Raw genomic sequence first — 16,518 nt, forward strand, 5'->3', positions numbered from 1 at the left:
GCCATCACTTGGGTATTTTCCCTGTCTAGACCTTGTCCCCAAGGACAGTCACTTACCGGCCAGAGCTGGCCATCCACAGCCGTGCTCCTAGCCTAGAGTGGCTGCCAACTTGAGCCTCTTGGTATTTAGGAAACACACTTTCTGTTGGGGAATGGGGCCCTTGAGTAGCAAAACAGGAAACAGAAAAGAATGAGGTGTGTACGGGGTGCAGCCTAAGCTGTGATGTTGGCCATAGTCTTGCTAATCTGTCACTCAGCAAATGCTCTGTGGTGGGGTTCACAGTGCTTGGGGAGGGAGACTGCTGCTGAGTGAGCAGTCCAGACCTTTAGATCTGTGGTGCAACTCAGGGTGATGAAGTAAGCGTCAGAAAGTGCCAGATTATCCTACATCTGGTTCCTCAGGGCTGGCAGGCAAAACTGGAATTACTCGGAAACAGATGTTGGTGGTTGATTTGGTGGACTTGTTTGTGTATTTCCTCCAGGGTGTCAGGATCAAGATCAAATGTGTTCATGAGGTTTAAGACAACTGCCAAGGATGGCCTTTTGCTGTGGAGGGGAGACAGCCCCATGAGGCCCAATAGCGACTTCATTTCCTTGGGCCTTCGGGATGGAGCCCTCGTGTTCAGGTAACCCACTCTCCAGCTGCCTTCAGCAGCACCTTGTGATTTTCTCAGACATTGCAGCTCATGCCAAGCAGAGTGATTCAGAAGGGAGCCAGAACACAGTCTGCTGGAACTGGCTGAAGCCTGAAGCTTCAAGGCTTATTGGAAGCTCCTGGTCTTTCTTTCCAACATTCATCTTATACAGCAGCAGTCAGCAAACTATGGCCTGGGGGACAAATCTGACCCACCACTCTTTTTTGTAAATAAAGTCTTGCTGGGGCCGGGTGCAGTGGCTCACGCCTGTAATCCCAGCACTTTGGGAGGCCAAGGCGGGCAGATCACTTGAGGTCAGAAGTTTGAAACCAGCCTGAGCAACATGGAGAAACCCTGTCTCTACTAAAAAATACAAAAATTAGCCAGGCGTAGTGGCAGGTGCCTGTAATCCCAGCTACTAGGGAGGCTGAGGCAGGAAAATGGCTTGAACCCAGGAGGCAGGTGTTGCAGTGAGCCGAGATCGCGCCTCTGCACTCCAGCCTGGGTGACAGAGCAAAACTCCATCTCAAAAAAAAAACAAAAACCAAAAACCAAAAACCAAGAGTACCCCAGTATTCCAACAGGAGTTTTTTTGGTTTTTTGTTTTTTGTGTTTTTTTTTTTTTTGAGACAGAGTCTTGCTCCTTTCCCCCAGGCCGGAGTGCAGTGGCGCAATCTCAGCTCACTGCAACCTCTGCCTCCCGGGTTCAAGTGATTCTCTTATAGCACATGCCACCATGCCCGGCTGATTTTTGTATTTTTTGTACAGATGGGGTTTCACCATGTTGGCCAGGCTGGTCTCAAACCCTGACCTCAGGTGATCTACTCACCTCGGCCTCCCAAAGTGCTGGGATTACAGGCGTCAGCCACTGTGCCTGGCTTGTACTCTTTCATTTATATATTGTCTATGGCCGTGTTCATGCTACAGTGGCACACTTGAGTAGCTTCAATAGGAACTGCATGGCAGAGCCTTAGGAATTGACCATCTACCCCTGTGAGGAACAATTCTGTGCCCTTGTTCGAGTGTGTTACTGCTGCATGCTCCCTACTCATAAATTAGGAAGGAGCAGAAAGAGGACTTGGATACTGCCAAGCACGAAGGCCAAGCATGGAAGCGAGTACTCAGCCTAAGACTCAGCAGCTCAGGAAGGTCTAAAACCCTAAGCTCCAGGAGCCCTGACTTTAAATTCTGACTCGGCTCCCTGTTAGCTGTGTAGCTGTGGGAAGGAGAATCCCCGCTTTCAAGTCTCCTGCTGCTGGAGGAACAAAGCACAGATTCGTGTCTCAGTGGATCCAGCCAACATGAGAGTTTTGTAAATGCTTCTTGGGTGTTACCGATAAGGCGGTGCCAGAAGTTCTTCCCTCTTTTAAGTGAATTTAGACAGTTTTCAAATGTGTCAAATACATAGCTATGAAGTAGTTAAAGAATTACCTGAATGATTTCTCCCTACCCTTCTTACCAGATTGGGTGAAAGCTGAGCTTCCAAGGGGTAGGGTCTGTCTCCTGTAACATGAAAACACTTCTCTAGAGATTGTCATGGCATATCCTCACATGAGGTTAGAAATCGCTCCTCTAGACAGTGGCTTTCCAAGTGTGGTCTCCAGACCAGCAGCCTCAGCATCACCTGGGAACTTGTTAGAAATCCACATTCTCAGGCTTCACCCTGATCTACTGAACCAGAAACATTCTAGGGGTGGGGTCCAGCAATCTGTGTGGTAACTGTTTCCCCAGACAATTCTGATACCCTCAAAGCTTTGAGCTCCATGGGGGAGGCATTTCTCAGGCTTGTACTTCTTAATTCACCCTCTGATGACTAGCTCGAGTGGCCGCTAAATGATATGAATGTAATTGAATTGAAATAGACAAAGGAAGGCTCACTAAACAAGGGAGAAGTTGAAGACTTAATTCTGGGGCTTCTGTTGGTCGTGTGCTAAGATTACTGACAGCCCAAGCAGGATAACAAAAATCTTTCCATTTGAATAAAAGGCATTTTGAGAGGAAATGTCACTTGTCCAGTGTCATGCTATTCCCTAAATAGGAGAGCATGCTAAGTGACTCAGTCCTATGATTGTTGGGGACTTTGGAGAGTCGTGTGTAGTTGAGGCTGGAAGCTGGCAGGTGAGAGACAGCTTCTCACCATCTCCGCCTTCCTGTCCTCCATAGCCTCCCACCCATTGCTGGCCCAGAGGTTGAACACAGAGTTCTTCACACCCTATTTCAGGCTGGCTGCCTTGAAGCCATTTTCTTGTGGTTTTCCTGTGGTTAACCTCATCAAGGCCTCAAGTACTTGATTGTGCCCAGAAAAGAGAACTGAAACAGTAGCTTAGCTGTGGGTGGGATGGTCCCACTTCCCCCTAAACTGCCTGCTGAACCTATTCACCACCCACTCTACCCCAGCAGGGAAACAGCTCCCACCAGCTCCCACGCCAAGCCCTGGAGAGCCCCGTCCCCTCTCCCACCTGCTTAGCATCCTTCAAACAGCTCTACTGTATCCTGGACATATTTCTTGTTACCATTTCTTTCTCAGGATTCTGAAAATTGGTCCTCTGTTTTTCTTCTAATCCTGGAGTTCTGATTGTGATCTGTGTAAGATACACTGCTGAGCCCAGGCTGAGGCTGACTTCTGTGCCTGCTCTGGTCCTGGAGCCACCCCATCGCTGCCGCTCTGTTCGTCCTCCATCTGGGCTATTATCCCACCGCATCAATGCCCCCGATGCTGACGTAGGGAAGCGTCCCAGCGGGCTGGGCACAGAGAGGAATTCCAGTGTAGGCCAGTAGTTTGAAGATGTCAGCATACAGTGAATCACTGGGGAGCTTGTTTCAAAGGTAGATTCCCAGGCTTGCCCCCTGAGATTCTGATGCAATAGGTGTGGTGGGCACCGGGGTCTGATTAGAAACAAGCACCCGGGTGGTTCCAGGACCCATACCCTGTGAAACAGGGTCTGAAGTGGCTTTGGAATTACACATGCCTGATCCCCTATGTGGGCTCATGCAAGTTACCCAAATCTCAGCCTCTGTCCCCTCCTTGCAAAACGACAGGGTTCGCTGTAAAGATTAAATGAATGAATTCATGTAAGGGGTTCAATGCGGGGCAACTTTCTTCTTCCTACCAGTTCCTTGGGGTGCATTGTCAACCCTGTATCCAAGCTGCACTAAGTGCTGCCTCCGTTAGGAGTGGTGGGATTATTCGTTTGGCTCCTATGATGTGCAGTGCTTCGTACATAGCTAATTAATGATAAGAAAAGTTATGATCCTTGCTCAAGCATTTTCTGAGTCTTAGAAGCCTTTACCTCAGAGAGAGAACATGTAGTTATTATTAAAACGTAGTTCTTATTTTTATTATTGTTACTGTTATTTTTAATAAGTCATGGGCCCTGCCCCTGAGGAGCACAGATCTGTGCAGTCTGGAGAGTGAATCTTTCTACAGAGCAGACAAATTGTTCTTGAGGTTTCAGTGTTTGATCCAGGCTGAAAGCAGATGAAGAGGAATCCTAAGATAATAAAATACAGTCTCAACTTTCATGACTTTCTTCACCTAAATGCTGGTTCTTTGGCTAATTTAGTGCTCAAAGCCTTTCTGCCAGAGAATAGGGAAAAGCGATGGGATTCTAAAAATGTATGTAGGTATATATATTTATAGTTTTGGTGCAAGATTTAGCAGAAAAAAAGGAAATCAAAGTGCTCGGTGAAAATGAGTGTATTTTTCTGTTTTCTGTTTTGTTTTTGTTTTGTTTCATTTTGTTTTGTGATTGTACGTGGGGCATAAAACCTACCACCGGCGGGGTTTGTGAACATTGCTTGACCGTTCACACTGAACATTGCCCACTTAGTTTCACCTCATCACATCTTCATGCAGTGAAGAGGGGGAAGAGACTTGACATTAGTAAAGTGCTTTGTGCTACAGTTTAAAGGGGACATGATTAAAAGTGTCACCACAGGAAAACAGGAAGGTGGCCGAGTGGTTTCCAAAAGGCCTCACCTGAAGGTATTTCCGAGTGGCCCACCTTGGTGCTCTGGCTCACAGCCTCTAGTGCACACCAAGCTGAGCGGCTCAGAATAATCCATCATGGCAGCCAGGTTCCCAAGACATGGGTAGAGAAATAAGACATAAACATTCTTATATCTGTCTCTACATTTTTATACTGAGGCATGCCTTCCTGCCATGCATGCTTGTTCAGTGTAGAGCTTGACACATTTAGAATATGTAAACGCTGATTCACTATCACTCAGAACAAGACATAGAACATGTCCACCACCCAAAAATGCTCCCTCATTCTTCTCCCAGTGAAGGTAACCACTATTGTTGGTCATTTATGATTATATACATGAGGGAGCTTTTCCAGGGTGAGTATCAGCATGTCAGGAGAAGTGGGAGGTTCTTTGGAGGGTCTGAAGTCAGATGGAATTGGGGGGTTGGGGAACCAGGCCATGGAGAAGCCAACTGAGTTGACCCCTCCCGCAGTGATGGCTGGATTCCCATCTGCCAGATTCACGGTTGACTCCCTAGAGCACATTCTGGCTCTTGGCCTGAACAGGAGAGTTGTCGGGTTGGAGAACAGAAGGAAGCGCACGCACCATTTGTCTAGATGGGCTCTTAGACAACTGAAAAGGTTTTCATTCACTGCACCACAATCATGTTGCAATCCAGCCTCCCTGCCCTTACACAGCCAGGTCACCTTGATTCTGAGATCTGGGTGTTCCGGACTGCTTTGGTTACATATTGACAGCTTGTTGGCTTACTTTCCCACGTGGCTAGTCTTCTAGGAGAGATGTGACACATTCAAGCCTTGGTGGCAACTTTCTCCTTCCTACCAGTTCCTTGGGGTGCATTGTCAACCCTATATCCAAGCTGCACTAAGTGCTGCCTCTGTTTGGAGTGGCAGGATTATTCATTTGGCTCCTATGATGTGCAGTGCTTCCTACATATGTCATGTTACTTAGCATTCCCTAGGATTCTTCAGGGAAGGAATTATTATCCCTGTTTGACAGATGAGAATATTTAGGCTCAGAGAAATGAAACAAGTTGCCCAAGGTCACAGAGCTGTTAGCTAGCGAGTCTGGGGATCAAGCTATGTCCATTGAATGTGAGTGTCCATGCTCTTTCTGTCACCCCATGCCGCCTCTCAGAATGGCCATAGATAGTTTCTGCCCACCAGCAACTCGCCCTACTTCCTATTCATTCAAGAAGTATTTAGCCACCAAATCATGAAATCTCAAAATTCCGCCGCCAGACTGCTTTATACAAGGAGTTACTTGATGTGGGAAAATTCATTAGAAAACAGTGGACTTTTCAGGGTCAGAGTGGCAGCTTTGTCCCAGTGTTTGTCGAGTCACCCCAAGTCCTATTCTTGGTTAAATGTCAATGGGCTGGGTGAGTTCTTTGAGCCTCCATTATCAAAGGAATGACATATGGTGCTTTCTCTGCAGAAAGCCAAGCACTTCCTATTCTTGCTGTTTTCTCAGAATGAGTACATGCGAGTGCCTGGTAACTCATCCGGGTTTTCTCTCGACATCCCTCTATCTTGGGCAATGAGGTGAAGGAGAGATATGTCCTCTTACAAAATGAGAAGGGAGTATCCCAGGTGGAACATACTTCCCTTCAAAAGCTTGGTGGCCTAGGCTTTGTTGTATTATCCAGGGAAAGTCTGGGCAGTTGGCCCAGTGCCCAGGCTAGAGTAGTCACTCACTAAATATTTGTCGAATTAAATTTAATTAGAATAATTGAATGAACACTGGATTAAGGGAGATATTTCTCTCTGGTAATGACATGTTCATGTTTTCTGAAACCCTTACGGTACCAGGGTGTCTGGGAACTGAAATAGAAAATAGGAAGCCACTAGAGAAACCTGATAGCAGAGTTAAATGGGATGAGGACAGAGGATACACCAAGTTCAAATTCTACATTAGGTTTGTGATTTTAGGCAAATTCCCTTAATCTCTCTGGGGCTCATCCTACTCTTCAATGTTCAGTTTAAAAAAAACAAAAAGTGAAAACAGATGTATTCATTTCTTAGGGCTCTGGTAATGACCATAAATTAGGTGACTTAAAACAATAGAAATGGGCTCTCTCGCGGTTCTGAAGGCTAGAAATCCATCATGCAGTGCTAGGGTTCGCTTCTTCTAGCGGGTCTCAGGGAGAATCGGCTCCATGCCTGTCCCCCAGGTTCTGGTGGTGGCTGGCAGCCCTTGGCGTTCCTTGGCTTGGAGATGCCCCACTGCAGTCCCTGCCTCCATCTTCCCATGGTGTTCCCTGTCTCTGTGTGTCTCTGGCTCCATGTCCAAATCTCTTCTCATAAAGATACCGGTCATATTGGATCCATGGCTGCCCTAATCCAGTATGACTTCATCTTAACTAATGAATCTGCAAAGACCCTATTTTCAAATAAGGTCACATTCTGAGGCTCTGGGTAGACATGAATTTGGCGGGTGGAGGGAGGGGGCAGACCATCATCGTAACACAGTGTAAAACGTTACACATGATAAAGCCCTTCTTGTTATTCCTGATACTCTAGTACTGATGTTGCCTTACATGAGGGCATTAAAAAACAATCTTGATAACATTATGCTAAATGAAGTAAGCCAGTCACACAGTCCCAAAAAGACAAATACTCTATGATGCCCCTCATATGAGGTATGAAGAAGAATCAAATCCATAGAGTCAGAAAGTAGAAGGCTGGTTGTCAGGGGCTGAGGGGAGGGAAGAATGAGGGGTTATTGTTTAATGCAATGCTTTTGTTTTGTAAGATGAGTTTTGGAGATTGCCAGCCCAACAATATGAATATGTACTTAATGCTACAGCACTGTATGCTTAAAAATGGTTACAATGGCCATGGTTACGTTATGTATATTTTACCATAATTTAAAAGTCTGATAATTTTTAATTACATGAACCAGCCTGGAAACCCACCAACTTTTATAACACTCTTGTTTTCTGTTAAGAAAACTGCACTCTGAGTTGCAAAGAACTTTTGCCCTGAGAATCATCTATGAACCGTGTCTGCCTGTGCCTCAGTGTTTTATTCTGTTCTCTTCTTCTTCTCCAATGCCTTAGCTATAACCTGGGCAGTGGTGTGGCATCCATCATGGTGAATGGCTCCTTCAACGATGGTCGGTGGCACCGAGTTAAGGCTGTTCGGTGAGTCTCTCCTGCAGCATGAGCCAGAGCCAGAGCTGAGCAGTGGAGGGATGCGGTATCCAGTTCCCTTGTAGTCCCACTGTCCTGTTCCCCAACTTTGCCTGGCATCCTAGTACCCCTGATCCAGGGCATTCAGGGAATTTTCTATGAACTCCCGCTGTGCCCTACACTGACACTAACAGGCCAGGGAAACTAAACCCCCAAACCTTCGCTAAGCAGTAACCTTCTGGAGAAGAAACCTTTTGATGGCTGAACTGGAGGAGCCTTGAGAGTTCAGGGTATGTGGACTTTAAAGAATGTTTGGGCTGGGCATGGTGGCTTACAACTGGAATCCCAGCACTTTGGGAGGCTGAGGTGGGTGGATTGCCTGAGCTCAGGAGTTTGAAACCAGCCTGAGTTACATGGCAAAACCCCGTCTTTACAAAATACAGAAACTGGCTGGGTGTGGTGGCACATGGAGGCTGAGGTGGGAGGACTGCTTAAGCCTGGGTGGTGGCGGTAGCAGGATCATGCCATTGCACTCCAGCTTGGGTGACAGAGTGAGATCCTATCTCAAAAAAAAAAAAAAAAAAAGACTTTCAAATCTCATTGTACAGGCAATCCTCCCCCATCCCTCTGGCTTTTTTTGTTTGTTTCTTTCATTTGTTTTGAGGCAGGGTCTCGCTCTTTCACCTAGGCTGGAGTACGGTGGTGTCATCATGGCTCAGTGCAGCCTCGCTTGCACTCCCAGGCTCAGGCAGTCCTCCCACCTCAGCCTCTTGAGTAGCTGGGACCACAGGTGTGCACTATCTGCCTTGCTATGTTGCCAGGGCTGGTCTCAACCTCCTGGGCTCAAGTGATTCTCCCGCCTTGACCTCCCAAAGTGTTGGGATTATAGGCATGAGACACTGCACCCGGCCACTTTTTTTTTTATAACATTACCTAAACCTTAGAAGCTGACAGTATTTCACCCAGCACCGATTACTTATCTCCCCATCACAGAGGTAATCACCACCCTGACTTCTGATTAACTTTGGATGAATCATTCCTTTGCTCTTCTTTGTATAATAGTTTTACTATTAATACCCTTGTCCATATTTCTAACAACATATTTTCAGAAACCAAATAGCAGGCTGAAACTTAGAAATGTCAATCCCACATGTTACATGAAGGTCCCAGGAGAAGAAAAGCTGAATCGAGGCTCTGGTTGGGGTTCCCTGAGAATTTATCATAACCGTTTCTGGGGCAGCCAGTGGATAAAGTCATGAGTGAGGCCTGGGAAACATGGTGCCCACCATGGCTACTTTCCTACTCAGCTCCCATGTAGGCTGCGATGGGGAGAGCTTCGCTGGGCCCCCAACCCCTGGCTGCTGGGCCTGCCTTTGAAACCCTAGAGGAAATGGGGATACAGAGGCAAATCTGTGCCTCTCAGCTTCCTAGGTGGCCTAGAAAGCCCTTGAGACAGAGGGTGATTTTGATGAAGTCCCAACTCTAACTTTCTGAAAAAAGAAATGTTTTCCCATCATGAATATCCACATGCTTGGATTTCAAATAGTTTCTAGACTACAAGTCAAAAATTAACTCCAAAATACTCCGAACTCTATGGCTTCTAACTTCTTCATTTCTCCCTCTTACCCATCTTTAAAGGGGCTTGGCTGGAAACATCTAAAGGACTATGAAATGCTTGAGCTCTTTACCTCTAACTACACTTGATCCCTACAAATCCCCACCCTGGGAACATCAGGAAACAGCACCCTTCTCCCACTTTCCTTGGGTGGAGACCATTGGTTATTCACACATTGTGGAATAATTTTTAAACCTTCACAGTTGTTGTTGGGGTTTGATTATGTATATGAAGATGACACACTGGTGAGGATACCAGGCACTTCCTAGACATCTAAGGAAACTGATGTTAAATGATCTTCCCCTAGACTGTACAACTGTTTGTGGGAAAAGCCAAGATTAGAATCCCAGCTCAAAGCCCTTTCCTTCCCACCCCATGATGAAACCCACCCAAAGCTAGGATTTCAGATGTTTGGGAGGGATAAAGCAGTGGAAGAATTTCACATGTCAGTTTGTCAAGCTGGGCACCATGCAGATGACTCAGCAGACTTGGCTTTTCCTATTGGCATGATGGATACGTCTCCTGGTGGGTCTTAGTGGCAATGAGGCTGAACAGAAGGAGTTAAGCCCAGAACTGGATGAATGGGAGGATTCCAGCAGATGCTGAGAGTTGTGAGCAGACAGGCCTAGAAGGGAGGATACAACAGATATCAGGGGGAACTAGGTTAAGGCCATGGATATCAATTATGGTAAGAAGGATTGACTGGATGCCTTAATTCTCTGTGGCAGGCTCCAGGGTTAGAGATAGAAGTGTCAGTGAAAAGGAGATTGCCCAGGGGTCCTTGCTTTGGACCCTGTCTTGCTCTGGGGAATCCTGGTCTTGCAGGCATTAATCCCAGCAGAAAAGAGAAAATAAATTCCAGTTTATTAAACATCTCCAGGTGCCAGGTACTTTTCATACTTTGTCTCAGTTAATATTCACAGCAACTTAGGTTTTATAATCTTCATTTTACGGATAAAAATGATGATATGATAATGATATTGAAAACAATAGCAACACATTCCTCTACCAGTCTTTATAGAGCAAGATATGTATTAGGTATCATGCCCTGTGCTTTGTGCATATAACATCTGATCTCCACAATAATCTTGGGAGATGGGCATAGCTATTCCCATCTCAGGTGAGGACGCTGAAGCTCCACAGATTCCCTTGTTCATTCATCTTCTGGGATGAGCCTTATATTATTCCAGACATAGGAGACACCTCACTGAAGAAAATTAACATCCTTGCCTCATGTTCTTGCATTCTAATGGTAAGCAACAGACAATACATAATAAACATGATAAAGAAGCATGTTATTATGTTAGAAGGTGATGCCACATTTTTTCAAATCTAAGATGCCATTGATTATAAGGTATATCTTCATTTTAGATATAAAAAATGAAAAATTATTAGACTTTATGAACTAGAGTAAGTATAAAAAAATGGAATATTTTAGAGTAATTTCTTTTAAAAGGCAGGGCAAGCAAGGCAAGCTGTTGCGGGTACTGCCTGTCACAGCATTCAGATACAGGATTCTAAGAAAGCACATTTGTGGTCTCAAAGACGGGGACAGAACAACAGAAAGTTCTCTAAAGCTCTAGAGAAGGTGCTATCAAGAAGTGAGGCCTGAGTGAGTCCACCCCCCAGTGCTATAGAAGCAAATGTATTTGCTCGAAGAAGGCTCATGGGGCTGGATAGGTTTGAAAAACAGCTTTGAAAACTGCAAAGCCCTTGCCACCAATGAACACCTCCCTTTTCCTGTCTTCAGAGTCACTTTAGGGCTCTGTGGGTCCTTTAGAAACTTCCGAGCCAGTCTTCCCATAGAATGATCATCTACCTACAAAAACTGCTTGTTGGCTTCTCATTGTACTTAGAATCCCAGCTCCCTATGGCTTCCCATGCCTCGCCACCAGCTCTCCTCCCCTGCGCTTCACCTGAAAGGTTTTCTCTGGCCTGCTGTCACCTTCAGGATAAATTCTCAACTCCTTATGAGCGGTTGACCATTTGCTTGGGGCTTCATCTTTCCCAGCCCCAGTGTTTTGTGAGTTCCATCTGCGCTAACCCCTGCTCTTTCTCTTTGCTGTTGTTGCTTCCTCTGTTTGCATAACCTTCTCCTTCACTTGACTTAACCTACCCGGGCTACAAGACTCATTTTGGCCAGAATCTCCTGTGGGCAGCTTTTTCTGACCATCTGTCTAATAACTGTCCTCTCCCTAGTCTAAGTTAGGTGCCGCTCCTCTGGTGGAATTCCACAGCACCCTGTGGTCTTTGTGGCGGAGGGCTGGCACTGTGTTGTCATTCACAGTTTGACTTTTTGTCTTCCTCAGTAGACCGCAGAATGCCAAGGGCCACAAATTTGCCTTTTGCTTTGATTTCTGCAGCACCATCATTTAGCACAGTGCCTGGCACATAGCGGGTCCCTTTAATACATTTATATTGAAATGAATGAATGATTGAACGAACTCCAAAAATGCCAGGCTTTTTGTTCTTTTTTGTTTCGGTGTTTTGCAGGGATGGCCAGTCAGGAAAGATAACCGTGGATGACTATGGAGCCAGAACGGGCAAATCCCCAGGCATGATGCGGCAGCTTAACATCAATGGAGCTCTGTATGTGGGTAAGCGATTGACCCTCGACCAAAGCTAACTTAGGCCAGTGCTTTTCTTATTAGTCTTCCATTTGCTGTGCCGAGGCTGCACGCTTGGCTGGATCAAATACCTGAAAATCAGGAAGCCCTCCAGATATTCCATTCTTTCATTTTCTGAACAGCTGACTCATGGCTGAGGGGGCAGGAAGGGCTCCCTTCGATGCTTTTATGCTTTGGACAGATCCACCAGGAAAACCAGGCTTTTTCTTGTTTATAAAACAGGAATCTGCTAAATATAGCTCCATGAATTCTCTCTGACAAAACAGGACCTGTCTTTCTTTCCCCTTGCAGAATAGAATGACTAGTATTTCTGTAAATGGCTTATTAGAATTAATTCACTAGTGCAGATGCATAAAAATGAAAAGCTATTTTTATCTATATGATATTTTCTATTGAAAGCATTCAACATTAGTGCATTTCTTTTGGTTTAAGATGACATCACTTCTAACTACACGTTGCATTCTGTTGACAGTATACCACACTTCAAAATTTACTAGACACTATTTGGTCTCAAAGTGGTCAGTTGGGCCAGAAATCACACAAGAGGAATGAATTTATAGCTTTTGATTGTGTACCAAACTGATCCAAGTCAATCTGTTCCTTCAAGGATAATTATAAAATAGTGAGAAATGAGGTACCGAGCAGCTCAAGGGGCCCACAGCCCTCATGTATCCTATGAATCAAGGGATGCCTTGATTAGCAGACATTCAAGTGCCCCAAAGCGGAACCCCGACCTTGCCCTGCTGACACCTGCCCTTTGGCTCACCTCATCTCCCTCTTGCTTCCTGGCAGGTGGAATGAAGGAAATTGCTCTGCACACTAACAGGCAATATATGAGAGGGCTTGTGGGCTGTATCTCTCACTTCACCCTGTCTACCGATTACCACATTGCCCTCGTGGAAGATGCTGCGGATGGGAAAAACATCAACACTTGCGGAGCCAAGTAACCCCAGCTGGCCTTGCCCAAGGGACAGAGCCTTCTATTCTGAGAATCCCAGGGGCCCTGAGATCCTGCCTGATGCTATATGCAGAGGCCCAGGGACCAGGTGTGTGTCCTCTCACCAAAAAGAAAGTACACACTGATGAGAAACTGAGAACCAAGACAGGCATCCCTGGGTGGCCTTTCCTGCTGACACTCTGCGAGCTGACCCAGCAGAATTCCCTGTGTAGGAAGCATCGGACCTTGTCCATTGAATATGTAGCGGCTGCCAGAGATCACACATCAATGCAAATTCCAGAGCCTGTCTGCTATAGCTCAATGACTGTGTTGTGATTCATGGTACATTAAAGAGAGAGAGAGAGAAAGAAACCCCCAGGGCAGTATTAAAATACTTCTCTCCTTCCCTGACTCATGACACTCTTCCTGACAGCAGAATGACTGTGTGCCCTTGAACTTCACATTTCCCACCTTGACCCATGGATTGTTCGGATTAACCCCTTCCACTCCTCACTGGCTGGCTCACTGTGTTCTGACTAGTCCATGAAAATAAAGATGGAAGGAGACCAAACACAGAATCATAATCATAATGCGGCCCCCTTCCCCAGAGCTTACCTCGAATGTGAAATTCCTACTTTTTATAATGCAGAGTTAAGGAGCTGAGCCCCATGATTTTGTAGCTGTACTTTTGTATGTGTATATTTTTATAGCTGCAGACTGTCCACACAGTATACTTTTGGAAGTTTGGGTGGATGACCCTGAATTCTTGCACACCTTTCCTAAAAATTTCTCCCAAAAGAGACTTGTTTGGGCCATTTGTGGTGTCAGTGGAATGGATAGGTAACTTGGGTGGGTGACTTGGGGAGCTGACCATCCTCTTTTGGTAAATGTCGACGGCTCAAGGGGATGAATATGAAGCTTTCCAAGATAAGCAGATTAAAAGGAACATGTGTTACCGAGGTAGGTCACTGTCATTTTTGCTTTAAGAGAGGGGGAATATCTGTAGTAAACTTGAATAAAGGGGACAAAGCTAGAACTTATTCATTCATTCACTTATGAAGGTGCTACTGATTTTGCGGAGGTCAGGTCCATACTGACGGACACTAATACAATCAGTGTTTCTAAGGCTGTGCAGGGGTCGGGGGACATGCTGTCAGGATGGTCTGAGCATCTGGGTGAGAACCAGAGAAACAGTACTTCTTCCTTCTGTACCATGAGCTGTGCCCCTTCACTATGCATGCACTTGACCCCAGAGACAGCTGGTTCACTGGCAGATCCCCATGACGGACTTACTAAGGGAAAGGTGAGATGAACACTGCCCCCAGAGAGGGGGGAAATATGATCTAACTTATGCAAGAGCCTATAATTAGTCCCAGTCTTGACTCTACTTTTGTTTGTGCAGCATTCATTCGCCAAGACTTGGGGTTTGTGCAAGGCAGTTTTAAGCACATAATGTAATCATAAAAGATGAATAAACTAGAGAGGTCCACTTTGTGCCCCAATCTCCTGTCTTTGGGAAGCTTTGATGGCCAGGATCCTTTCTCCCAGAGGAATCATGGTCATCATCATCATCATCCACTCCTAGACACATAACCTTACATGAGTGCAATCCAGAGAAAGGCCACGTGGTAGAAAGCGGGTCCTTCACCTCCCAGACACCCTCGCCTCAACACCTCTTCCTTTGATACTGTTGGGACCAGTGCTTCCCAAGATGTCATGGAGTTGCTTTTACGGCCCATTTTGATGGATTCCCTCCAGCCATAAATATCATTGTGATCTTAGCAAAATCTTCAGCTGAATTGAAGCTGGAAGAGCTGTTGCTGATCAGTTGTTGTTCCATGAAAGTGTTATCCAGAGAAAAATGCAATGTCCCAGGGATGCAGGCCTGGGAGTAGAACCACCTGCCTCTGGCTGGGAAGCAGACGAGGCTAAGGGGAGAAGAGTGATGTGATGACAGGGTCAGGGGAGTAGGGATCTGACAGGTGAGAGAGCAGCAGAGTGGAGGGACCCCAGAGAAGCTGGTGACCTGGGAGGCTTGGGCTCAGAGGACAGGGTAAGAGACAGTGTATCCCATGTGGGCTCCTGGGTGTCCAGTTTTCTCTCTATGTGTATCTGTTGTCATGGCCACAATAATGCTGCATAACAAAAATCACAAAACTGCAATGGCATACAGCAATGAATGTTTATTCCTCACTTTGAGTGGTCAGCTTGGCAGCTCTGCCAATCTTGGCTGGGCTTGACTAGGTGGGATCTTCTGGTGTCGGTTGGACTTGCTCACACGTGTCAGGGTTGCTAATTCAGGATAGCCTTGGCCAGATTGATGAGGTGGCTTGTGTCTGCTCCGTGTGTTTCTTGTCCTCCTCCTGGGCCAATGGGCTGGCCTGAGCATGCCCTTGTCCTGACGATGGGGGAGGGCACAAGCACGAGACTAAAGGTGGAAGACCTTTCGCGGCCTCGGCTTGGCACTGCCACACCCCAGTCATCTGTGGATTCAAGAGAGGAAGAAATGGGCCAGCCCCCACGTGACATATGGGCTCTTCTCCAGCATGAGAAAACTACCAAGCTGCCTGGCAGTGGGCATGGACTCAGGAGCAGTAGGAAAGCATCACTGCTGATGCAATCGGTCCACCCCAGCAAGTCCTGTGTCATTCACGACAGAGTGCAGTAGGGATGCCGTGACCCCCTGGCCATAGCTCTTTTCTGACCTTCTCTAACCCTTGGGGCTGGGGGCAAGGTCCGTGATGTTCTCGGTGCCCAGCCAGTCCGGGCCAGGTCTGATGCGAGCAGCACCTGCCCTCCCCCTCACATTGTGGTATCCTCTCTTCTCCTTGCCCTCCTTCCACCTGCTCCCTGACACTTGGCAGCTGGCCCCATTGCTGTTCTTAGGAGGAGGGACTCGACCGGCTGGGAGATGGGATCTGTGCCTGGCTTTTGGGTAGCCGCTATGGGGAGAGCATGTTGGAGAAGGCTGGCCAGGCTCTTGGCTGGAGAGAAAGGTCTGGGGTGTCACCAGGGAGCTCAGAGGCTAACAGCAGTCCCTGTCCTAGGAAGGAAGGATAGAGTGGGGCACAGGATCCTGAAAAGCTTTTCTCCCACAATCAGGATCCGAGAAAATTCCCTGGAACCTGCCACATGTTCGAAGCAAGGGTGACCAAGTGTGGGCTGAGGATGTCCTTGCTTTTCCTATTAAGATGGACTTCCATAACCCTCCATGTTCCTGGAGACCCCACCTCAGGATTTCTCTCAGGAAGGTCTGTGGTGTCTTCTGTGTCCCCTCCTGCGGCTGCCCAGGCAGCTCCCACGGCCTGCCCACCGCCCTGAAGGCCACCCCGCTCTCCTACCCTGGTATTTGTCTTTCATTTCCTGACACAGTCCCGTTCCCGTCTCCAGGCCCCTCCAACACAAACAGGCCGGCTGGTGTCCACACACAGACTGCCCTGCTGGCACGGGCACTGGCGCTTTCCTGCTGCTGCCCCCTCTCCTTCCTCCCTGCCCACCTCCTCCGCTGGCCCTGCAGGAGCTGCCGCCTCCTCCCTGCGTGGGAGGAAGGAGCTCGGAAAAGCGCCCGGAGCTGGAGCTGGC

At 47.1% G+C, this 16,518-nt stretch overlaps 1 protein-coding gene and 1 long non-coding RNA gene across 7 annotated transcripts in view; one reads left to right on the plus strand and one right to left on the minus strand.

Moving 5' to 3' along the window:
- EGFLAM (EGF like, fibronectin type III and laminin G domains) overlaps nt 1-13,507 on the plus strand; it is a 200,477-nt gene extending 186,970 nt beyond the window's left edge. For all 6 annotated transcript variants that reach the window (XR_013418163.1, XM_001083277.5, XM_078004405.1 and 3 more), the window contains 4 exons: nt 482-625; nt 7,686-7,769; nt 11,866-11,969; nt 12,792-13,507. Coding sequence is in view for 5 of the 6 variants with exons in the window: in XM_001083277.5 (XP_001083277.2) it covers nt 482-625; nt 7,686-7,769; nt 11,866-11,969; nt 12,792-12,946 (487 nt within the window). In the remaining variant the exon portion in view is untranslated. The remainder of the gene's footprint in view (nt 1-481; nt 626-7,685; nt 7,770-11,865; nt 11,970-12,791) is intronic.
- A 1,599-nt stretch (nt 13,508-15,106) lies between these two features.
- LOC144341309 (uncharacterized) lies at nt 15,107-16,518 on the minus strand. The gene is made up of 2 exons (XR_013418164.1): nt 16,278-16,518; nt 15,107-15,419 (listed from the first exon to the last, which is right to left on the minus strand). It is a non-coding gene; the product is annotated as an uncharacterized LOC144341309 (long non-coding RNA).

Source organism: Macaca mulatta, chromosome 6, assembly GCF_049350105.2.
Source record: "Macaca mulatta isolate MMU2019108-1 chromosome 6, T2T-MMU8v2.0, whole genome shotgun sequence".
Taxonomy (NCBI): Eukaryota; Metazoa; Chordata; class Mammalia; order Primates; family Cercopithecidae; genus Macaca; species Macaca mulatta.